This window comes from Teleopsis dalmanni, chromosome 1 (assembly GCF_002237135.1).
Source record: "Teleopsis dalmanni isolate 2A chromosome 1, ASM223713v2, whole genome shotgun sequence".
Classification (NCBI taxonomy): domain Eukaryota; kingdom Metazoa; phylum Arthropoda; class Insecta; order Diptera; family Diopsidae; genus Teleopsis; species Teleopsis dalmanni.
Window position 1 is genome coordinate 36458684 of NC_051846.1, and position 27047 is coordinate 36485730.

The 27047-nt window shown below is 28.2% G+C and overlaps 1 protein-coding gene across 7 annotated transcripts in view; it reads left to right on the forward strand.

The window, feature by feature from the left end:
* The window catches only part of LOC119668368 (protein alan shepard-like), a 37700-nt gene extending 12202 nt beyond the window's left edge, over nucleotides 1-25498 (forward strand). The window contains exons 2-10 of one of the 7 annotated variants that reach the window (XM_038077851.1): nucleotides 13515-13783; nucleotides 15664-15722; nucleotides 17543-17664; nucleotides 21688-21832; nucleotides 21909-22276; nucleotides 23237-23401; nucleotides 23723-23898; nucleotides 24559-24683; nucleotides 25204-25498. In XM_038077851.1, the coding sequence (XP_037933779.1) occupies nucleotides 13650-13783; nucleotides 15664-15722; nucleotides 17543-17664; nucleotides 21688-21832; nucleotides 21909-22276; nucleotides 23237-23401; nucleotides 23723-23884 (1155 nt within the window). In that variant the 5' untranslated portion in view covers nucleotides 13515-13649 and the 3' untranslated portion in view covers nucleotides 23885-23898; nucleotides 24559-24683; nucleotides 25204-25498. The remainder of the gene's footprint in view (nucleotides 1-13514; nucleotides 13784-15663; nucleotides 15723-17542; nucleotides 17665-21687; nucleotides 21833-21908; nucleotides 22277-23236; nucleotides 23402-23722; nucleotides 23899-24558; nucleotides 24684-25203) is intronic. The other 6 variants (XM_038077874.1, XM_038077866.1, XM_038077882.1 and 3 more) reach the window with 6 other exon arrangements.
* Nucleotides 25499-27047: the final 1549 nt, after the last annotated feature.

Genomic DNA, 27047 nt, shown 5'->3' on the forward strand with positions numbered 1-27047 from the left:
TCTTTACCTACATTATCTGACTTATATCATCATAGTTTGGGGTAAACCCCTGATATTATTAATACAGTGTAATTTTACTTATATCTCAATATACTAATAACTCTTAAACTTTAATCTGAATATCATTTTTTTTATTATTCTCAACCGTTTTTAATGTTTTATCTCATTGGTATGTCTTCCTAATAATTATTACAAATATCAATATATAAAAAATGTCTATCAGACTACTACATCAAGAACTTCAAACTATTGACAGTACATTCATTTATAAACTACACCCTTTAAACAGTTTTTATCTATTATAACTTTTTAAATCTCAATCAAAATCAAAATTTGTTTACTTCTGTTTTGATCATTTGTTTATTTCTAATCTAAACAAGTGGGAATTTTTCATTCAGAAACACTTCAAAAACATAAAAAATCCATAGCTTAACCTTAAAATTCCTTTAAAATAAGCATAGATAAGCATATACAAAAAACTTTATCAAACAGCATGGAAATATGTTTGTAGTACCGAATATGAATAATGCATGGAATATGAGCAGTAATGGATTAAAGTGGGGAATTTTATTTATATGAGAATATATTAAAAGTTGCAATTGAATATTTTTGATATTGAAATTGTTAATAATATGAGAATACAAAATCTGGGTATTTTAAGTTAATATTGTTTTTTGGATTTCGAAGTACAGACACCTAATTAAAGAGAAAAAATAATTAATAATTTTAACAACTCCGATTTATAAGTTTTCTCATATTAATAGTTATTAATAATTTCCGAGGTTATCTCTTCGTTTTCATTGGAGTTTTGTTTTTTATGGTAGGTTTCAATCCCCACTCGCAACCTTATATATTCATGAGGAGGATTTTGGTAAACACATAAGTTCACTACGCATGTATGATTGTAGCTATCCAGAAGGGGGAGGCGTGGAGGCTATCTGCCAACTTGTAGAGAACAGGAACAAGGATCGCGCTGGCATTTATCAAGTTGAATGCAATCAGACATATATGTTCACTTCCTCCTCCCCTATATAATTATATAGTTTTCAGTATTTTCATTCAAAAAGTGCTCAGGATATATGTTCACTTCCTCCTCCCCTATATAATTATATAGTTTTCAGTATTTTCATTCAAAAACTGCTCAGGAATATATTTACATATCTAAGAATTATGGACAAAGTAAAAAACAGAAGATGACAACCATTAGAAAGTAGTAAATATCGTGTTGTATTGTAAATATCTATTTGTCAATATACTCGTAATTAAGATATTTATTTTGGTTTTGTATTTTCACAGTTATATTTAAATTTAAAAAAATCTGAATATTGCCATAAAACAAGGATTACTTTAATAACAAAAAAAATTAGGTCAACATAAAAGGCAGGTTAATTATCAATTTTTACTCCTGTACAAATTATTAATATAGCATACATAAGTTATATATCTGCAACGAACAACCCAACAACTTGGGTTAGATATTTTGAAAACTGCTCTTCCTCAAAATTTTTTATTAATTACGATATCGTTTATGGTATATAACGTTAACTTGTTTAGATATTGGAGAGATCAATAAAGTAACAATAAATAATAAAGAGTTCGATAGTACTGATGTATTGTTTGGAATTTTATAGCTGTATTCTAGAACTGGCATAATAATTATAATACAATAATGTAATAATATAGTAATATAATAATATAACAATATAATAACACAAAAATATAATAATATAATATTACAATATTATAATATAATAATATAATACTGCAATATATATATAAATATACATTATAATATTTTATATTATTATCAATATAATATTAATTTTATATTAATTATATTATTATATTATACATATATATATTATATATATAATATATATTATATGTATAATATATATTATTTATGTATTATATTATATAGATTTTATCATAATCTTATTATATATATTATTCTGTATATATTTATTTATATTCTTCAATATAACATATTTTCGAAGAATATCAAGAATTTATAAAGTTATTCAAACCATAATTGAGTTATCTGAAAATATTATTTTATTAAAAATTTTTTATTAAAAAAAAAATTAAAATTCATTTAAAGCAATAAGTAAAATATTTTAATTATTTAACTTACAATTCAATTATGTTTAAATGTAGAACATTCACTATCAACCATCAACCCAAAACTATTCGGAATATGTAATTTAACGAATTAAACTGAAATTTTGACAGTTTTTTGGGTTTGGACGAATTTAAAGCTACCACTCCAAATGTTTGTTCATTAGTTTTGACTCATCAATCATAATGTTACTTAGCAGGAATGTTGTGTCAATAAGAGTGAAAAATGTTTGACATTTTAAATTATTAATATCAGTTAATGACTCATTGAGACGGCGATTAACATTACTCCATAAGCCACAAACAATGCAAACAGTTTGGGGACGAAAATTTCATTAAACATTCGAAGTTATTTTAAATTACAGATACTCGTTGCATTCTCAACACATGAATGTATAAAAAGAGTTCTAAAGTCAACAAGAATTTTTAAAAATTGGTATTTTTAATAAGACTAACATAATTGCTAACATTATCCCCTTCAACTTCAATATATATATAGATAATCACTTTCCAATTTATGAATCATATACTTGTAGATGTGTGGTTTCTATAGACCTATACTTCTTCGTTTAAAGAAAATTATTTTCCACGAAAAAATTTTTTGTCGTAAGAGCGGAACTAAAATGTATCGAAAATTTTGACACAGAAGAATTCCTAATAGATGTCCTCCCAACCAAATATTATATTCGCTTTATATCTCAACTTAAAGGCGTATTACAACTATACTTTGTTTTGTTAAAGCATAATATTTAATAAATCTGTAGCTTATGTTAGTTAATACCGACCAATGTAACAGTTTTATGTTACTGTCAAGAGAAGCACTACTAGTAATTGTACTTTTATCGCGAGGCCTTTTTAAACTAGCATTCCTTCTTAAATTTAGTTTACCCGGTGCATCAAAGCAAAAAGTAGTATTTAATGCCACCGCCACCCTGATGCTTTACAGACTATGATATATATTTGAGTAGGGTTTACAAACGCTTGGTCTCAGGCCACTACCAGTCGTCTTCATAAACACTACTAATCCATAAAATATTGCAATTTCGCTATTAACGATATAATTTTTTTGAACGATTTTGATAAGGGTTCTTGAAAAACAAGTTAGATATTTAAAGAGACTTTACGAAATACATTGATTATTTCAGTTTTGGGTTGAGAAATACTGCATTAAAATATATTATGTAGCACACATAAACAAGCTGGGCGGCGAGTCTATGTCCGCTTGTGTGTCCAAATCTATATTTTTTACTTGATATTTGCTAAAATGAATGATAAGTTTCTGTCTAAAATGTCATAAAATTTTGACAGAAAATCTATCAAAGATTTTCAAAACCATTTTGTTTTTAAATATAAATAATAAATTATAGTTTCTGGTTAATGTCTGACATCACATATTTTATAATCTGTAGGGCTAAGTATACACCTTTGTTCTGGTGTATTTCCAGTGACTAGTCTTCAGTGACTAGTGTGCATGGATCCATTACCATGGAAATAGTTATGTCGCGATCACAGTAGTAAAGCTACAGTTAATAGATAACTGCAGGTTTTGACACATGAATAATGTAATCTAATGCAAATGTTGGTATCGACCTTAATTGTTTAAAAGTATTTATTTTTTATCACGCTTTAGGTCGCTTTTGTTTTATATTATTTTAAATAATAATAGTTTACTTATTCCAAAAAGATATTTCGGTGTACTTTTTATATCACATTTATTTTTTATTCTATGTAATATTGTAGTTTTTACACAATGGTATAAAATCACAATGGTACATGGTATAACCTTCTGTCTTACCTAATATAATATTTTAGATAATTATAGATAATTAGTTAATTATGGATAATTAGTTAATTATAGATAAACATTATAGATAGACACTATATAAAGAGGTTTTTCGAACAGCAGTGAACTACAATAACAAAAAATTTTATTTTTTACTTTTATTAATTGAATTTTTGTCTGACCATACATCTATTTCGAGTATTGCCAAATATCCATTAATAGTGATCTTGGAAATAATTCTTGTATTTAATTATTCGTAAATAATTTTTTGAGACTGCAAGTGCCCAGGGTTGAACTCGTGCCCTGCCACATTTGATGCTCAGAGTCAGCGCATCTTCACCAACTGACCCAAAGCCGTACTTGAGTTTTATGTTCGCATTTTTTTCTGGAGTTTTGTGACTTTGTTGTGAAAGTTTTATTAACAAATTTACTTGCTGTGTTTATATTAGACACTATAGATAGATTTTTTTAATTATTTATTTTTTATCTAAAAAATGTTCTGTTTAACATTTATTAATTATGATTTGCTGTGTCATCAACTGTTTTAAAATTGCTAATAATTTTACATTACGTGTCATTGCAAATTTTTTACCTTGTAAGTACTTGTTTACCAATTGCAATAAAAAAAAATTATTAATAGAAATCGTCAAGCGCCAAACGAACTATGGCGGTCTATTTCAGTACGTGACTTGATGCCCACCTGTACGCTTGATCTGCTAATTTCTGGCAAATTTTCAACTTGTTTCCGTCTCTTACGAGTTCTATTTAATAAAAATGGAAACGTTTGGTGCAAGATTTTAAAAAAGGAAATAAGTTCTGTGACATAAATTTGTTAAAATTAATCAAAATAAAGAAATTCATTTTTGATTTGTTACTTGTGCTTTTGGTTGTAAATAATTTGTAAACAATTTTTTTAATTTTTTGCTTTAAGTGACAAAATATTATGATTTGATTTTATTGAATGAATATCTTTGGATATGGAATAAAAATTTCAGATAGTTTAAAAATTCTTAAAATTGAATAAATTTGCGTAGAAATAAACGATTTTGCTTAGAAGTGAATTATGCGCTGCGCGTGTGGTTAATTTATCATCTCAAATTAAATTAAAATAAAATAAAATTCATTGCATTAAATTTAAAAGCAAAATGTTTTAAAATTATTTTAATTTTTTTTCTATTATTTGATGTTTGTGCAAAAAATAACAATTTTATCTTTTTTTTTTTAACGAAATAAATAAAAAGGAAAAATTTTTATCGACGCGTCGAAATAGACTGGCCACATAATCCGGACCTGCTTTTTATATAAATAGCCTTTATTTTTATCTATTCGCTTGTTTATCTTTCTGACCAAAAACTAACCAAACATTTTTCTTTTTTTTTTTAATAAAATAAATAAATAAATTTTGAAACAAGTTTATATGAAAAATAATTTTTTGTTCGGAAACAAAATAAAATATGTATATGAAAATATTTTCCTAAACATTAAATTGCTAATAAAGCATAAATATTATTTATTATCAAAATATATACATTTTTTATTAATAATTGTAATAAGGAAGCATGGACCAGGAGAACCAACTTCCTTTTCACAACAATTTATGTGCAATAAAAATAAATTGAAATGAAAAAATAATTATAAATGATATATTTTTAATAGATTTTTTTTACTAATATATATTGTTACAAATGAATATATTAAAACTACATATATATATATATATATGAATAATATATATGATACACATATATATGTATAAATGATATATATATCTCATATATATATATAAATGATTTACTGCAGTCAATATTTGTTATAAAAATTAGTTTTTGCTTTTTTATTGATGATTTAATGTTGATGAGCTGATATTTAGTTTGTTCTCATTTATAACTATAAAAATAATATTTAAAAATGAAATAATTTTAATTAGCTCACAAAATGGTTTTCAATAATTTTACGCTTAGCGGTAGTGCAAATGATGGGTTAGAAGTGGAAGTAGTCATGCACTTAAAATAAAAACAATGTCTGCTTGAGTTTATTTCGTATCCAACAAGGCATAACCGAACGATATCAAAATAAAGTACATATAAGTTTATCTGCGTTCGTATAGATAGATGTACGTATATATATATGTATATATCTCATATTTATATGCAAAAAATTTATTTGAAGAATTTCAATAGAGAATTTTGCTGTGTGCCAAGAATGAGGCTCGTCTGACGCTATATTTCTTATATTCAAGCATGTCTGCGGATGTCTGGTAATGATGTCAATAGCTTTATATGATGCGTGCTGGGTTAATGTAAATTTAATTGTTTAATTTAATATAATTAAACGTTTATGAATTTCTTACTTCAACCATTGTCTCATTATATTTTCTTTGTGTAAGCTGCATATTGTATCATATACAGTATACATGGTCGTTCTTTTTAAAACTTTTTGAGTTTCAATATAAGCAATAAAAAAAATCTTTATTAAATGAAAACTGCAGAGTATAGTAAATTTTAATAATAAAAATTGAAAGAAAAATATTTAATATGTGAAAGAATAATTTTTAAAAAATTCTGTATATAAGATTCTTTAAAAAGAAAAAAAAATTCAAAGAAAAAATTTAATATTTAGATTAACTACCAAAAAGTAAACGCATAAATTATGATTATGTTTATTCCATTCCCAAAATACATTAAGATGTCGTTTTCATACTAAGCAAAGTATTATTATGATTAAATATGGTGATGATCTAAAAAGGCATTGTAATAATTTACATTACTTCACGTCTTTATAATGGGACTATAAAAATGGAATAGAATAGAAAATAGCGAAATACTTAGCTCCCAATGGAGCAGAGCAGTAGATCTCGTATGCAAACAAGTGACCCTGAACAGAAGTAAAGGAAGTGAAAATGACTTACATATCTTCGTCTTTATAATGGGACTATAAAAATGGAATAGAATAGAAAATAGCGAAATACTTAGCTCCCAATGGAGCAGAGCAGTAGATCTCGTATGCAAACAAGTGACCCTGAACAGAAGTAAAGGAAGTGAAAATGACTTATGTCTTCATGTCTTTGTAATGAGACTATAAAATTGAAGAGAATAAAAAATAATGGAGTACTTGGTAGGTCTTGTGTTGAAGAAGTAACGCTAACCGAAGAAAAGATCAAAATATGTCTCATCAAACCTTATATCACACAGGGCCAGGAACTATTAACAAAGTATTCACCAAACAAGAACAAAATTGGAAAATAATAAAATTATTAAGAAACTTATAGAACCCGGCTTAAACCCAGATTTAATATAAATGAAAGGTCGCGATTTTTGAGATTAAAAATTTATATCTATTTAAGACCTCAATTTTGAATTTTTAATCTGTTTTTGGCAGAGACTCAGATATCAGTGGACTCAATTCAAATAATAATATATTTATTTATATGCATTAAATTTATAAATTTTTTTATATCGCATTTCAGAAGCAAAAATCAGAGAATTATGATTTGTATACTTGCATTATGTATGCGCTCCTAAGAATAATACTCCTTCTTTCATATTTACCATAATTTTGGATTTGGCATAAAATTGGGTAAATATAAATCAGAAATTTATGATTTCTCACTTATCACCTCACATAAATTACATGTAATTTTTTTTCAAAATAATTTGTACGATTTAATAGCAAAAAATTTTGTTGAACTATAAGACCCAACGTACACACAAGTATATCTACATATATATGTTCAGTACATTTGCTTATGTTCGCACATCAATAATCGAGATTGTGTAATATGCTGCGCCTTGCTAAGATTTGGCCCAGCAAATTTTTATTCCGAAGTCACGTGCAGAATTTTATTTTTTCCTCCCAACTTCCTGGTGCGGAAAGAAAAATGTATGCGTACAAATTTTACATCTGAAACTTTGGTTTATGTATCAATGATTGGAATACATGTGGAACAAAGAACTATTCATATACACATTTTTAAATTGTAGCATAGATATATCGATATTTTATAAAATTTAATCTCAAAATTTTTTAAAATTTAATTCTTTATAAAAATATAATATGTATATATATCTGATATATTAAAAATATATATATTAAATATTATATATATTATATATATATATTAAAAATATCACTCTATATGTACTGCCTTAATTAATTGATTTCGTACCAATTTAAAAATAAGCCCCTTCATTTCACACACGCATACATTCAGTGCATTAAATAAAAAAAAATGTAAATTAATAGAAAATAGAATATGAAGTACATTAACGTGGAAGCAGTCTTTATGAAAATTAAGTCAATTAATCCGTAAATGTGCTGCTTTCAATCATTTATCTTGAACAGAACTCAATCATTTATTTCAAACAGTTGTGTATGAATAATGCAACTAATTGTCTCACAATTAACTCACTAATTGCAGAACTCACTAATGAAAACTCAATATATTAAATTAAATTAAAAATATTTTGGAGTGCTTGAAGCACAATTATCGAAATGGTTCTAAAGTCAGTTATCCTTTATAGAAATGCTGGCTCTTATGAAATTATTATAAGATTTTTTTTCTACACAGAATCAATACATACTCGTTTAATTTATTCATACTATATATTGACTATATGACCTATTTAGGGATGAGTGGGAAGTTCATTATTAGTAATCAATATTCAAATTATTAAAATATTTTATAGAGAGGTTTCGAATAATACTGAATTGCAACAACAAAAAATTTTATTTTTAATTAATTGAATTTTTAGCTGACCATACAACTATTTCGAGTATAGCTTAATACCCATCATCAGTGATCTTGGAATTAGTTTTAATATTTTATCATTCGTAAATAATTCTTTAAGACTACAAGGGTTGAATTCATGCCCTTCCAACTTTTAAGCTCATAGCCAGTGTTAGCCAACTGACCCAAAATCATACTTGACTTGTATGTTCAAGCTTAGGTAGTCACTGCCGTCATTACTGACGTTAAAATCAAATTTGATATAAAATATGTTATTAAATATAATTATTTAGTTAATATATAGTATTGGTATTTAGTTTAATATTATTGTTGTGATAGTAAAATAAAGAAAGCATTCCTGTCGCAGTTGTGAGGAGGACTTGCCTCCCATCTGCTTTGTTTCTGTCTAAACATGCGCGGCGCCGCCTTACCACTTAAGTTAGGGGCTTACTTATTTGAGAATCTTGGCGAAATGTAAGACCTTCTTTTGAATAGCATTATAAGCTGTGTCAAAGGTTCTAAGTGGTTCTAACTCCTGACTTTTTACTTATACGGTAACACAATGGGCCTGTAGGTCTAAGTGGATCCATAGAGATCGTCGATATAACCTAATCTAATCTAAACTAAAATAAGAAATGTGCAATATTTTCCTCTATAATTCTACTTTTTCTCTGTTCTTTTAATAAACTTTACTAAAAACTGATGTAAGAAATTTTTATTAATTGATGATGAATTAAAATATCAAAGATTTTTATAAGTTTTTTGACTTCTTTCAAATCGTAAACAAATTTCTGTTTGTGCTCTCATTTTCAGATAAAATAATGAATTAGATTTCTTCATAAAATCTTTACACCCACTTGTAAACAATTTCATTGCCTCAAATCTCATAATCTACTTATGGTTGATTCAGATAAACAATCATATTTATTTAAGAAAATTAAAATTGGAAAACTGCATAATAAAAAAATAAAAACAAAATAATTTTTTTAAAGCATTATTATGTACTTTATTTGTGACTAATGTTATTTTTCTTAATAAATCCGTTGCTAGTCTTGAAATGTTTTTTAAAATTTATTGATTCATCAAAACTGTGAAAAAGTAAGTACTATCTTAACTTATAAAACATTGTATTCATATGTACTTCCTTATTAAAATTAATTGTGTTATAAGTGTGTAATTGAAATGGACTCATCATTCATCTTAATTTTGGGGGGGAATGTTGTGTGTATTACAACCAGCCAAACCATATGCAAATATTTGACTAATTTCTAATTGAAGATGTTGTGGATTGAGTTGAAGAATGGCACGTCCATATATTTGAGCATAAAACTATATATTCCGGGACAGAGCTACTACATGACCTACCAAGAGTTTGATAGATGGGGTTTATTATACATATCTTGAAAAATAAAAATGTTACTATTTAACATACTTCTAGCTTGTTTCTAAAAACTAAGTCTGCAGTTTTCGCTTTTAAGTATGTGGACTAAGATACATCACCCTAGACATGGATCTAGAATGATGTAGCCTAAAAGGATGATGTAGCATAAAGTGGTCTTAAAAGATTTATAAGGGAAATTCTACCTTAAACGCTCTTTGTACTACAATATATGTATAATGGGATTAGAAATTACTTAAGCAGAGTTATCTTTTCAACAAATTCGAATCAATAAATGACTTTTAGTTGATTCGTATATCTTCTGTATATATATGGTGAAACGTTGGGACAGCGCACTATCCAACAAGTGGATCCGATTCTTCGATGTCGTTATTGTGTTAAAGCTAGTGTGGCTTCCGTTCCCATAACTACATCTTTTGTTAATGCAATCAGCTCATTTAGCTTGAGGTTTTCTGCCAAGTCAACAGCAACCCAATGGTGTCCTAAAACAGTCTTCCTCCTACTCGCCAGTGCTGGACATTGGCACAATTTATGTACTGCTGCCTCATTTTCTTCTAGACATAGTCCGCAAGTGTCTTTCTCAGCAAGAGTTATCTTTTTGAGATGATACTTGAAGTTGCCATGTCCAGTAATTAGTGAGGTCAGCCAGCTTAGAGTGCTCCGCGAATAGCTAAGCACTTTTATCGCTTCCCTGGCCCACGGTTTCGGCAACATGAGTTTGGTCTGTCTACAAATGCTCAACTCTCTCCATCTATTAAGATGAAGTGAGGTATAGACATAGGCTGCTTTCATGTTGTAACTTAATGGTTCATCTGCTTTCTCGTTTTGCTCAATATTGATATGTCTTTTAACCCACATGACAGTCACCTCATTTGAATAAGCACAATCCATGAGCTTCGTTACACATTCTTAAACTAAGCTGGTAGCTATGTATATCTTCTGTAAATCGGCTTCAACTTTTATTTATTAATTCTATATTTGGTGAAATACTACACACAGAAGGCATCACTGTTTTTTTGTCAGGTGAACTTATACTTTTATATTTGGTAAAATACTCCTCACAGAATGCGTCAGTCTTTTATCAGGTAAACATATTCTTCTATGCTGGGGGGTTAAATAAAATAAACGATATAAGTCATGGGCTTAAGTTCTTCCTTGACTTATGCAGGAGAAATAAGATTTTTAAAATTTTATCTCAAATTTTTAAGAATTTTTTTAGCAAATTATAAACACAGACAACATAATATCAAATCAACAAAAAATTAAAATAAACCCAAAAAATGTGTTAAAAATATTTTTATTTGTTTTCTTTTGCATTTTTATATTGTATATATCGTATAAAAATAATTTTATATACAAAATGACTAATAAATTCATAAACTCGACAAAGTAACAAACATTTCTGTTCAACTTCAGTAGCTCATCAATAAATATACTATATGTTGAATCATATAAGCAAACATACGTACGCATAAATACAAATTCCATTTATAGATATTTATTCGTCCATACATACCTACATATATACATACATGCATACATACGCATGCATGAAGTTTTCTATATTTGCAAATAGAATTTATGAAATGTTTTTTGTTGTAATTGCTGCGTTTAATATGCGTGTCATACATCAAGTGTATCGCATACACGAGCTTAAACTCATCATTGGCTAACATAATAGATTTCAGTAAGTTCTTCTCTGCTCTCCTATAGATACATCTCACTCGTATTCCCTTTTCATAGCAATAACCAAAGTATCTAAAAAAAACCATACCATATACAAACTTGTGACAAACGTAATGAAATAATGAATTCCAAGTGCTTTTATGAGCTTCGTATCTATGAATTTCTGTAGACGTGTACCATAGTACTATAGTAGACGTGTTACGGATGAGAGCCGTATTTGTGCTGGCAAATACATATGTAGATTGTTTTACCACTTATGCTTGTTTATGTTCAGAAACACTCATACTCAAGCCAATGAACTTTTGATAATGAAATTATATCACAAACAGCAGACTTAATTTTGTGCCAACAACAACAACAACAAGCCAAGAAGAAATATTAGAAGAAAAAAAGTTCCAATAAACAAACGAACAAGCCAAACTAATTGAAATGTCAAAGAGAAGAATACCATTTTCTATTGCTAAATGATTGCATTCAATCATAGATACTTTTTGCAATATTATTGTTTGTTTTGTTTGCTGATAATTGTTTTAGGTCTAATAACATCACTTATGGGTTGGTTAAGTGAAAGTATAGGAAAATAGGACAAATTACAGGAAGGGGAGAAAAATATATAGTCAACAAAGGCAACATATGGATTTTATATTTATTAAGTAAACTTTTAAGGAATGCAGATGAAAATCTCAATGGAACAAGTTGAATAGTTTAACGAGCGAAGCTAGGAATGTGGGTATAGGAGAAACCAAAATAAAGAGTTTAAAATAATGTTTATAAAATTTTATAAAATTCAAGCTCGGTTTCCTCGGAAAGATTAGCATGTCTTTACAATTATTTATACAATATATTTGTATGTTATGTTATGTTAAGCCTTTTCCGAGTTTGTGCATCTGGGCACTTTTATCCTATGATAGTTGGGGGAATTCTGCAGAGTCCCGCCCATCTCACTGACTTATTTGAGTATTCCTAATAATCATCGTGATTATTCAATGATATATCTAAGATCTGCGTACCGCCCCGTGCGGTTAGTGATTACTCTGAGATTAAATAGTGCTAAGTAGGGCAGCCTGTCGGTTTTCGCATATAGCTTCAGAGCTCTGGCCCTTATGTATTTTTTGAGAGGATCTATTCTATATATATATATATATATATATACTTATGTATTCTAATTTGCTGAAATCCTTGACGAAATCGCGGCGTTCGTGATAACGGATTTGTGCCCATTCTACGGAATCCATTTCAAAGTTCACTAAATACATTTTTGTTCAATTGAAATTTATGTTAAACAAATTAAAATCGAATACTTGTTCGTTCTTATTCCAAACAGGACACTTGGGCCAAATTTACACAGTTCGTAAAACTAAAATGCAAAAAAATTACAAAAAAAAAATTACAATATTTAAGAAAACAAAAAAAAAAGTATATATAAATGAAAAAAATTTAATAGCAAAATAATGTTTTGGCAAAGTACCAAGTTTCAGTTACAAAATGGCTGCTCTCTACTGCAGCTGCAGCTGCCGTAAAGGACTTAACCAAGTGCCAGCCTACCGTAGATTCAATGAAGTCTTAAATATCCTGCAGCTACGTGAAGTAGTTTAAGTGAAAAATGTTGCATTAGTACAGATGCGCTTTTCGATATTGATAAAATTCAATTCTATTATTTTTATTTTTTTTTTTGTTATATATGGTATATATATATATATTACATTTCTTTCTCATTTTTGGCAGCAATATTCACAATTAAAATTTGTACTTGCATTCCTGTGCATTACTGATAAATATTTTTCTTCTTTATTTATTTTCAGATACAGTGGATAATTACAAACTCAACAACGTCACCTTCAAGACTGCGTTAAAGTATTCTTCTTTTTAAGTCAAAAGCGTCTTAAGCTTCAACGTTTTTTGTTCGTTTTTGTTTTACTAGTCATATTTAAGCTCGTATGAATACACAAACAAATATGGGTCCTAATAGTGTAACACCGCAGAGGGGTGATCAACTATCAAAGACAAATTTGTATATACGTGGTCTGCAGGAGAATACAACTGATAAGGATTTAATAAATATGTGTGCCCCGTAAGTATTATCAGAAAACAATCAATTATTATTAGCATTTTAAAATATATCTAAGGAGTAATTTTAGTATTTTATCTGGTTCGATATAATCCCAATACAAGCACATCTCATGTCTTCAGACATTTCCATAGCTTCTACACAAGTTTCTACTATGGCTACCCAATCTGTAGTCATATGCAAATCTGTCAAACAATAATCTAAGGACGTAAGCAGATAGGCATTAAACCTTATTAAATGTACAAGACTGCTTGTTCTTTTGTGGAAAACAGAAAAGAGATTTGACTTAGTATGGCTAGGATAGGTTATATATGTTTGCCTTTCATTTTCTGCCTTCACAATTGGTTTTTTGCTAGAGTAGGTATTTAAAGCTAGATATGCGCGCTTCCATTTATGATATGACAGCGAATTATATTAAAATCTAGTAATGTTTATTAGTTTAATTCGTTGGTTGATGGAAATAGTGACTTGATCAATGGGTCCAATTAGCGCCTTTACGGTTTTGATACAGCATTCTAAATGCCAACTTTTCTATTAGTTATTTTCTTAAAGTCTTGCACGGGCAGGATCCGCCACTCTAATCTGTGGCCCAGAACCTTTTTGTGGATTAAGTTGGTCTACAACTAGGTCTCTAATCAATAACTGGATCTCAACCGAGAGAAGTCGCTACTGGCGCGACGGTCGAGGTAACCGTCAGGCTAAAGAGCTGGTTCTCCCCTATAGTTATAATAAGATATCCTCCTTTAGCAGAACAGAGTTGAGGTTACTAGTGGGATATCTAACGGGTCACCATGGGCTACGTTACCACCTCAACAAAATGGGCCTATCCTAAGAGATAGATTGTAGACTCTGCTTGGAGGCAGAGGAGACAACCAGCCACATTCTATGTGACTGCCCAGCTTTGATCTGGGCCAGGAGGAGATCACTGGGTCGGGAACTGCTAGCACCTTCCGACATTAGGAGGTCCTCAACAAGCGACATTCTGGCCTTCATTCGAAAGGCGGAATGTCTTTTGTTCAGTTAGGGTCTGTTGTAGCACAAAAGATCAATCATGGTCGCGTTGCTCTGCTCAAATGGGAGCTAATACCCTGTTCTTTCTTATCTTATTAGTTATTTTTGTAAATAGATGACTAAATATTCCTCATTTTCTTGAGACTACATCCAAGTTATAATATTATCTTCGTCTTATACGTTCCAATAACGATCAGAAAATGCAAGTATTTAATTTAAAGAGCACTATTAGTCACATATAGTGGCGTACAAACTATGGTTCTGCAAGAGCTTTTAACATTGCAGATCTTTTTCTTGTTAATAAATTAGCTCATATATCATATCATATAGATCGATGAATCCAAAATGAAGAATAACCGTTATAACATCTCCTTTAATTGTTAATGGAAAGACTTATTAATAGAAAAGCCTATATAAACTTCTTAATCTAATAATTCATTTCGTAAACAATTATTAGAGATTCATGAATCCACAAAAATGGCTCCAACTAATGTGCCTTATATCTTATGCCTTAAGAAGAATAAACAACATTTGATTTCATTCATTTTTTGACAGACGTTAAGCTAGATCAATAATAAATCGATTTATATATTTTACATAAGTGATCGTAATAAGAATAGCCAATATTTTTTTAATTGACTTAAACAGTATTAATAACTTTTAATTCCATTTGAGGTGTGATCTTCTCATTGCTTGGAAAAATTATTGATATACCACACTCGATTCAAATTCAAAGAAATTTGTTTGATGATAACTTATTAATTTATTATATTATATTTATTAATTACGGTTGAGGTTTTTTTTTCTCTCATAGAATTAATAATATCTTCTAATATTATATTTTTATAATTAATAAAAAATTTTATTTTTAGGTATGGCAACATTGTTTCGACCAAAGCTATTTTAGACCAAAAAACGAAAAAGTGTCGGGGTAAGTTTCATAAACTATAATTTTCATTTTTATTGAATATATCTTATTGTATTTTACTGCATTAGGTACAACTTACAAACATAATACATATTTATATTTATTATTGAGTACGTATATATATGTGTGTACATAGTGTTTCATACCAAAGTGACTTAATGTGTGAAGGTGATTTTTTAGCCCACGAAACGAAAAAAAATTATGGAAAGGGAGAGTCTAGTTCCTTTCATTTTTAATCCATACTAAGATACATAGTGTAAAAGAACATTTTAACCAAAAAACCTTTATTAACAAAAATTTTTCTTTAAATTTATACATTAACGTTGAATCTACTGAATATCCTTCACCGTGATCGCTAAAAGCCATGATGATTTAAAACTTCAATAGTTTAATATAAACTATTGATACGTTATCACCTTTCGTATTAAATAAACTTAGACGCTACGGTGATTTTAAATAAATTTTTGCTGACAAATTTTGCTTGTTTTGCATTTATTGTGTCGTATTATGTTTCGAACAATTCTCTAAAAAATATTCCATTTATCGTGTCCTTATTTCTGTAACTGACCTAAAATCCTAAATTCTGATGTTTTCGACAAAAACGAATTAATTAACATATTATTAACTAACATCATCACTTCTTAAAAAGTTTTCCTTAAATCAAAATAAGGGCGACTTCACTACTAAAAGTTGGTGTATCTACATATTCAGGTGAATCAGATAAAGATATTTAGGGTTTATTTGATTGAATTGATTCAATGCTTTTACACACACTTTGTTGTAATTCATATTGACAATGAATATATCTATTAAATCAGTGGTTCCTAACCAGTTGTCTGCAAGATGACTAAAAATGGTCCGTGAATCAAATTTAACAAGTATGGACATATAGCTTGTAGTTTGTCCACTGAGACCTGACTTTATAGGAAAATAAGGACAAAATATTTTGAAGTAATTATATACCTATAAATGGTTTTCAGCCGAGAGAAGTCGCTACTGGCGCAACATTCCAGTTAACAGTCAGGCTAAAGAGCTGGTTCTTCCCTACAGTTATGATAAGCAGTACAGAGTTGAGGTTGCTGCTGGTGGGATATTTAACGTATCACCATGGACTGCGTTGTCACTTTAACAAAATGGGTCTATCCGAAGAGATAGATTGTAGACTCTGCTTAGAAGCAGACGAAATTTCCAATCACATTCTCTGTGACTGTTCAGCCTTGATCTGGTGCAGAAGAAAGTCACTGGATCGAAAACTACTCTCCCCTTCTGACATTAGGAGATCCTCAATTGCTGACATTCTGGCTTTCATTCGGAAGGCGGAATGTCTTCTGTTCGGTTAGAGTCTGTTGCAGCACAAAAGAGCAACCATACTTGCAGTGCTCCGCTCCATTGGGAGGTGGTACTCTGTTTATTTTTATTCCTATATACCTATTTTATGGTGTTTACTAAGAACAAAAATATTATTTATGTTATATATATGATATATATGATATAATATAATATCATTGGTCAAAAAAAGTTTGGAAACGACTGTATTAAATGTTTTTTTTTTGGTTTTTGATCCAAGAAATCATCTCATTAATTGATGTCACTTTGGATAATGTATACAATCTATATCCATTACGTAACCATTAAATATATAGATTTGTATATATCTTGTGTATATATAATTTTTATATATTATATTTTATGAAAATAAAATAATCTAAGGGCGAAGGACCTAGTTAATAGTCCAGTTCCTTATTCTTAGTTAACTTTAAAATTAATTTTAGTATTAACTCCCATTATAAATGTATAATTAAAACTAAATTAAATATTTTCAGGGTATGGATTTGTCGATTTCGAGCTACCACAATATGCAGAAGGTGCTGTCAAGGGACTACAGGCCAAGGGCGTACAAGCTCAGATGGCTAAAGTGGGTATCTTGCTTCATAGGCCGGAAACTGTACGTTTGTTTGCATGCAAGTAATATTAACACTAACCTCACCCATACAACCATACATCCCAGTTATGTCCTCTAGATACGAGTACATCCTTTATAAATATAAAAAAAAAATTTTAAATAATTTTTTTTTTAAATAATTTTTTTTTTAAATTATTTTCTTTTTAATTATTAATCCTTCTCGGATATCTTAAGCAGTTTAAAAAGTCTGTGGATTGTTTGCATTTTTCGCTTCACCTTTTGTGCTCTGGCAACGAGTTCAACGAAGTTCAATCAAAAGTTTTACTTTTACAATACACACTTTGGAGTAAAAGTTTTAGATTTTTTTACTTTTATCTTTTTATTATAAAATCTTTTACTTTTTATGTTTAACTTGCACTTTTTTAATGCTAAAAAGTGTGAAAGTTGCAACAAAATTGTTTTTATTTCACAATTATTCCCAGTTTGCTCGTTCTGAAGTTGTGAAGTATGCAAACACTGATGAAAAGTTAAATTTCTATATCAGTTTTTGTTGAATATTTTTTGAATTTGTATTTTCATTTAAGTTTAATACATTTTTTTCAAATGCTAATTAAAGTAAAAAGTAAACTATTTATTTATGAACATTATAAAGATTTCAAAACCGCTACTAAAGAACCACCAGTTTTGCTCAAAGGTAAAAAATGCTTCATTAAGTTCAACTATAAATACAACAAAGTTTTTGTTTTTAGTGTAAAGTTTTTTACTTATAACATTAAAGTCCCTTTAGCATCCCTTTATCCTGTATCATATTTCCCCATATAACACTCCCCATAAAACCATTTAAATGCTTTTAGTAGATTTTAATTAGTGTAATTAGTCAAAACATTTGAGTTCTTTATGCTTTTTGGTGTAGTTGAAATTCTACCATTGGTATGACACACCCATCGAAAACTACTACTTAGTAATTTATAATTCGATAGATAAATATTCTTATAAATTTCATTTTCAATTAGAATTTAGACTTTTATAATTTGTACTATACAGCTTTTTTTAAGGAAACTTATTTATAGCACAATTTGTGTTTTCCAGTAGTCAGACATAGAACGTTTCTACTGTAAATAAAAACACAATGTTTGTTTACAATATCACAATATTACAATATTACACTCATAACCACAGATACAAAGTAGAAATTTATTTTTCTTAACCAATTTTAAGTAATTAATTGCGCAATATAAGAGTATCTACAATTTATAGCTACGTTCATATATAAATTTTTAGTGCTAAAATTTTTTAATTTCAATAGAAAAGGTGAAAATAAAGCACTTTACAGTATTAAATATTAAATAATAGTTATTGACAAAACTGTATACAATTATATTGAAACAAAAAAAAAATATCTACATGCAGTGTACAAAGTTTCCGGAATTTTTAGTGTAGAAAATATCGTAAATTTTTTGTAAATTATACAAAAATTTTAAGCAACAACACAACGAACATGGCCAGAAAATGAACTGTGTTCACCTGATATAACATAACGAGACTTATGTTATGTTTCCAAATCTAAAATTACCACTTTTAAACAGACTTTCCAAACAAAAAAAACTCACACAATTTGTGGTCATACCTAACGAGGATAGAGTTAAAAGGTGATATAGTTCTATTGCAGTCTATTTCGATAACATTTAAAGAATAAACTTACTACATATCAACACAGTCTTGGTAAAAAAATATCTTACAATAGAACAGACTTTATCACAAATTTAACAAGAAATTGTATCAATTTTCTGATATCCGTACTTACAAGTTGTTGTATTTGAAGAGTTTAGACGACCACAGTAGAGACTTCTATAGAAGTTATTCGAATGACGGAAGAAACGAGAAAGTACTCGTTATATACTAATACGACTGTTTATAAACCGCAGATTAATTTAATGGGAGAGATTTTTATTTTGAGGAATTTCCGGATCCGGGTGCAGTCCACCTAATAAGACTAATAGAAATCAAAAAAATCATCATACATCAGAAGCTACAAAGACGAGGTAAATCCGCAAATATTACGACAACGGACTTTGAGCTTTTGTGAGTCCCAACACCTATAACGACAGAACTATCACAATAATTAACTAATTATTATTATTAAGTGTTAATTTATTAAGGTTGATTTTTTTGTCAAATGTGACGCATGTTATGACAAAAAGAAACTAGAAAGGTTCGAACAGTTATAAAGAAACAACAACAAAAATTTGATTAATTTATTGAGAGATTATTTGTTTACATGGTTTTACATAATTCCGGTTACTTAGTACACTGAATGAATATTTTTTTTAAAAAATTATTTTAAACAAGTATAGACTTCATAGTTTCATTTTAAATTAACAGATCTTAGTTTTTAGTAAAAATTATTTTGTAGGTTTAGAGATATATTATATATTATTTATTATCTGTAAATAAATGCTAAATTTCTATATGTATTCAAATTAATATATTAATATATACGATATATTATATATATACTTCAAACTAAACTAAAGTTAATTAGTTTTTAACACTTATAATTAATACATATTATATATATCTATAAGCTGTATTATTATACTAAACTTCATTTTACAACATGAGCTCGATGCTAAAATCATGCCTGCGTAACACTATATGTATGGAAAAACTAACTGAAAAGCTAACCAGTTCTTGTTGTTGTTGTTGTTGTTGTTGTTGTTGTTGTTATCCCACCATGATAACTGGGATTTGAATCCCTATTGTAAGGAAAAGTGAACAGCATTTAATCATGTTAAAAAATGTGTAGTTGCGACAGGTTCTAAATTATCGATCTCTTTTTCGTTTGCTTTGATGCAGAAAAAGAAATAAATGGTCATCCCACAATTTTTTTAATTTAAAAAAAAGTTTTATTTTGATCTGGTTTTTCATCAATTAAAATTTCGAACTCTTAGGTACTCTTAGATTCTGTATGTGAGGCAAATGTATTATTTAATTGCGTTTCTCCAGAGGTATTGTTTGTAGATATATCTCCTTTTTGTGAATTAGTGTTCTACGTAATAAGAATAGTTATTCAAATCACTTGAAAAAATTTGTTTTCTTGTAGAATTTTATGAATCTTCCAAGATCATTTATTAATCATTCTCAAAGATCCTCAAGAAAAACTCAGAACCTATAACCAGGCTCTTTGCTAAGGTTAGGCAAATGTAGAATAAGTGAGTTTTTAATAATACTTATGACACTTATAGGTAGAACCCGATCGTTAGTTAATTATAATTTACAATAAGCGTATTCCAACTGTTAGAATAATGTATCTATTTAAAACTAAAATAATAAGATATTCAATATTTAACTATTAATGCTAATAATTACTTAATTTTTGGTATAGCTTAATTCCAACAACAGCAACTTCATAATTTGACTTTATCGACTAATAAGAATATTTCGAATAATATATCACTAATGTGTCAACTAATTCTTGAGCAGCTTACACTAAATCTACTAAAAACATTACAATTCAATTATTTATTTTAAATATATACTAATTTTAAATTATTTTCTTTTTTACATCTAATCATCGCACCAATACGAATACTTACGAAATAATAAATAAAACTGATTATAACAAATAAATAACTCAAAATAATATAAAAAAAATTTGCAATTTTAAAATTAATAATTTAAAAATAATAAATTAATTAATAATTATAAAAATAATAATTAAAAATAAATATTTTTAAAAAATAACCTAAAAAAATTTAACAAAATAAAAATATAAAAACATAATAAAATAAAAATAATGCAATTAAACATACATTAAAAATGCAAATTAATAATAATTAACAATACATATAACAATAAATATTAAAATATAAAAATAAATATAATAAAAAATACAATTTAAAATAAAAAATAATTCATATAAATTAATAAATAAATATAAATAATAATAACAATATGCTCTAAATAATTATAACCATAAACAATTGAAAATAATCTCAAATAATTAAAAATATTTTTTTATAAATATTATAATACATATAACAAAATTGATATCAACAAATAAAGCAGCTGCAGGAACAGGATCCTACTAATCTATACTTAGCAAATTTACCACCACGGTACAATGAAGCTGATCTTGAGAGTTTGCTCATGACATATGGTCAAGTAATTTCTACACGTGTATTACGTGATTCACTTAGAAACTCAAGGGGTATGAACAATTTAAAAAGAAGCATTATTTTTTCTGATCGCATATATAAAATGGAATACTTTAAACTCTTTTCCAGGTGTTGGATTTGCTCGTTTACAAACACGTGAGGAGTGCGAACGTATAATAGAAGCATTTAAGGGGTGCACTTTGCCTGGCGCAAATGATGCCCTTCTCATTAAATATGCCGATGGTGGGCCCAAGAAGAAGCAGCCATTTAAGCCAATGGATATTAATGATCGTGCTTGGCGCATTAGCTCCGCTGAAGGTATACCTGTTACCTATGATCCGGCAATGCAACAAAATGGTGTTGGAGTTAATGTTGGCACTCCAATTGGTGTCTCATATTCACGTTTCGGTGCATCACAAGTTGGTGGTTATTCAATGGCAGGTTCTCCATGGATACAAGGTTATATGATGCCACAAGCTATCACACCAGACGAGCAGGTATTAATTGTTTATAGATTTTAAAAATATTTTCTATTAACCTTTGGGTAATTAATGGGTGAAGGATAATATTTCTTCTAGATAAGGGAAGGGTAGGAAAGGAGGGTATATTCCATGAGTTTTTAAATTTCTCTTTCATTAAGAGAAGCAATTTTATTTTTTTTTTAAATTTTTTTACTGGTTTGGACATTAATATGACTTAATTTTGTCTGCTTTAGCAGTTAAAATAAATATATTTTTAATTTATATATCTGGGGCGTCTTGATTTGACAACTGTTTTAAATAAAGTAAGCTATATGCTAATATAGCTTAGTTCTCCTGCTATTAAACTTCAATATTGAATGTTTTTACTTTAAAATTTCCAACAAACAAAACTTTATTTCAAGGCGCCATGATTTTACAACGGATTTAAGTAAAGTGCACATTCTTAGCTACTTTTTTCATTATGATATATGCCAATATAGTTAATCAGATGGCGCGTCTACTTCTTTCTACCAGTTTAACATGGTGTCAATGTTAAAATTGCTATTACTAATTCTCATTAGATGGTGTAGATATATAATTTTTTTTAGTGTAATCAATATAAAACGTGCACAACTTCTGACGTGCCGGAACATCTCTAGAACTAAGCAGTATCGGTACATTGTGTAGTGGAAAAAATAAAGTTGATTTTGACTTAAATCCTTTATCAAATCGGAGCACCCTAGAAATAGAAGTCTTGCCAAATCTCTTTATCTTTTTTGGCTATATGTATTTAAAAAATTTTATTGATTTTAATAAAATAATTAAATAAAATAGTTATTTATATAATTTCAATATAATTGTATGTATGTAGCGATTTCTATTTTATTTTTATATTTTATATTTATTTTTGTTTTTGTAATTTCAGAATTGCTGAAAATGTTTCCAATATAGTACCTTATAAATTAACTGAAACCATTTATTTTCCTCTTATTTCAGTATATACAGATGGCCGCTGCCTCTCAGTTGGGAGTAGCTTCCTATAAACCAGATGCCATTAATCAATTGCCACCACGTGGCATGATGATGGTTAGCGGCGATACTGCAATGCCATATGGCGCAATGATGCCACAAATCGCAACCTTGCAACCGGTTGGCAATCCAGTAAGTATAAATATTTTTGTTTTTTTTTTTTTGAAAAAACCAAAAAAAAAACGTTTTAAAAAGTAGTTAAATTTTGAACAACGGAGAGAAAATATTGCATGATAAAATACTGCTTGGATTTCGAAGTGTTTAAATAGCTACCGTTACAACACTACGTAATATTTAAAGAAGTTTAAATTTTGAGTATGTTCCCTAATAATATAATATATACATATATGTACATGCATTTATCTCCTTAAAAACCTGGCTAACAAATTTTTTTTTTTGACAAACTTCTTTTGTACCAAGTTTATACCTAGGATTAAAATAATTTTCTTATAGCGTATCTCTTCATCGTTACAGTATATTAATACGACTTATCCATATTATGTATCACCAACAATTATTCCGGCAATGCCAATGACAGATTCTGAACAGGCCAGCACAGCTGCGTCACCCGACGAGGCATATATACAGTATTCACACCCAGCCGTTGCTCCCTAATAGCTTTGTGCGAGGTGAGTGAGTGTGTATGTCGAAGAAAGAGAATACAATAAAAATAAATTAACAAAAAAAAGAAAAAGAATATAACAAATATTGGCATGGTGATAGGGAGTTGTGGAGAGAAGTGTGTGGGAAATTAGTTGTTGCATGCAATTTAGCGGAAGTTATTTTGATTGCCTTTATTATTATAAGTCCTCTGACACACAACAACAAAAATGGCAATAGCAATATTTATTTGTACATTCATTTTCCGAAGCCTTTAGCTTTATTTTAACTTTTCATTTATGGCATACGCTTATGTTACGCGTTTATCCTTAAGCTTGTAAATAACATCCCATTTATTAATCATCATTACCATACTCATCATCAAGTATACATCTAAACGCTTTGGCTACAGCTCCTTTTTGTGTTCCTTAAATGCTTGCCTGCCACTTTGTCTGCTGCTCCTTTTGCTGCTCGCCTGTTCGTTTGCTCTTCTTCATTTAATCTTAATCTCCTAAATCACTCACTTCACTTTAGTTCATTTGTACTTTTTTCTGTTCTTTTTGTTTTAAGTATGCTTAACCAGTAACTTTTTTACTACTTACTTAAAGCCTGCAATCAATAATTTAATTAGCCTTCTTAATTATAAATTTTTCTAATGACAACTCCTCTTCTGTCTTATCTTCTTTCAGTTGGGTACAAATTAAGGTAGAAATGCAGCGTTCCTTCCCTGATTGTGCACAATCTTTTGATGTTAGTCTAATAAAAAATGCTAGAATTGCTGTCACTGAAAGAGAAATTTAAACAATGTAATTTAGTAAGTATCCAATGAGAGATAGAGAGAGAGAGAGAGAGAGAGAAAAGAGAAATTTAAGACTGTGTAATATATCTCCGATAATTAGTATTGTAATTAGTAGGTGAAAGGTTAGAAGACTAGTAGAACGGTTTCAAGTATTATATTCTTTGGTTATTACATTACGCGAGTTAAAATATAAATATATACAATACATGTATATACAGTAATCCCCCCTATAACGCGGTACCCTTATAACGTGTTTTCATATTACGCAATTTCAATCTCTCATATAACACGGGTATTCCCCCATATAATGCGGGGATTGGTATAGTTCATAATTAGCTACGCGTACCTTTACACGTGTGTATACGGGAATACCTCTATAACGCATTTTCCTATAACGCGGAACGAATCTACCGCGTTATAGAGAGGATTACTGTATATAAAAATATATATTATATTAGAACATATACAAAAAATACTAAGAAAAGCATATAAACTTTTATTAATGTAAAAAAAAATTTTTTTTCTTTATTTTCAGTATTATTAAAAACTCTTTTAAACATTAAAAGAAACCTATTACTTTTCATTGGGCTAAGCTTCTTTTTCTTCAGAGGGACGAAAATATAAAAAATTTCAACAAAACAGCAGTAATTTCAACCGGCAAACTAGAAATGGAGTTTCTGGAACAAAAATTTTAATGCAGTTTGCATTAAACACAAATTAATAATTAAAATTAATATGTAAACTTGTATGTGCATATATAATTTTAAAAAATAAACTAGAACTCTAATCATCACTCCCCAACTAGCATCTATACAAAAACAAAAAAAAAATATAAAGCAAAAATTGTGCATCACTACTAGGGAAGAGACTAAACTGGGGACCGACCACATAAGCATAAAGCAAAGAGCTCTTAATGTGTACATCCCCTAAAACAAAGTAACTTTTACATTTTTTAAAATGTTGCCAAGTGTAAAGCATTCAAACTGCAACAAATTTTGATTAATTTTTGGAACGCTGAAGATTAACTTCCAAAACCAAATACAGTTTTTTTTAAATAAAATTTAAGTCATATATAGTTTTAAGCTTCAAAATAAAACAAAAGATTTTATTTTTCTACATTAAAGCTAAGATGCATGCAAACAAGAAATAAATTTGAAAAAGAAAAATATTAAAAAAAAATTTGAATTAAAATAGATACAACTTTAGATTTAAAAGAATTTTTTTGTAAATACTTTGTATATATATTTTTCTTCTTCTTTAGTTGTGCTTAGTAAATTAGTTTAAGTTTAGCTTTAAGTAAAGCAAAAAAAAAAATAAATAAATAAAAATAAAAATTCTTTTTTTAAGTCAAACCAATAAATTGCATTTTTCTTTAACTTTTAGATATGGGCTATAGCATCATTTTAGAATCTAAACATTCTAGAAAAATAGGCTATATATTAAAATATATAAGATAATATTATTACAATTATACAACACAGGATTATTATTAACTGACATAAACACGGAATGGATGAAAATACACAACAAAGTCTCTCAGTCGTGTGTGGAGATGACACGGGCTGTTCCACTGATCGATTAAAATATATATAAAGCTCAGCTCTTCATAAATGACAATAAAATTACATGCTAAAATAAAAAAAATGGGTTGTACGGCTTAGTTTTGAAAGTGTATGAAAAAAAATATTAAATATCAATTTTTTTTGTACGTTCCTTAATACTCATTTACTCTTCTCACACAAATTTATACAGGGTTGCCAAATAAATATTTTTATATGATTTTACACATTAGACGTTTTTAATACAAAAATATTTATGGACAACTTTATATTACGAAAAAAAAAATATAAACAAGTAATTTAAATCTTTATAAAGAGGTTTTTCGAAAAGTAATGAGCTACAACAACAAAAATTCATTTTTATATTGTTTTAATTAATTGAACCTTTATTAAATCTTTATTTATTATTAAATACAACTTTAATAGGAATATTAAATATATAAATAATACAATTAGCATAAATTATGTTAACATTGAAATAAACCATATAATATTAAGAAATACTTGTTTTATATGTATTAAACAGCCGTTGCCCCATGTGATTGATTTGAAATAAGAGATTAAATTTGCTTTTTATAACAATATTCGCAAAGTTTCCTGTATTTAGTGGATTTAAATTGTACTCATGCTTTGATGCTATTTAAAAGGTTTTTTCTTTTCTTTTTTGATATTTTCTACTTTACATTTACAGGGTCCAAAACGAAACAGTGAATATCAAAAACAAGGAATATTTATAACCAAAATATATATTTTATTTTTCATGAAATATATGAAATATTTAAATTAAATGTTAAATTAATTGTCAACGTATTTGTTTTGT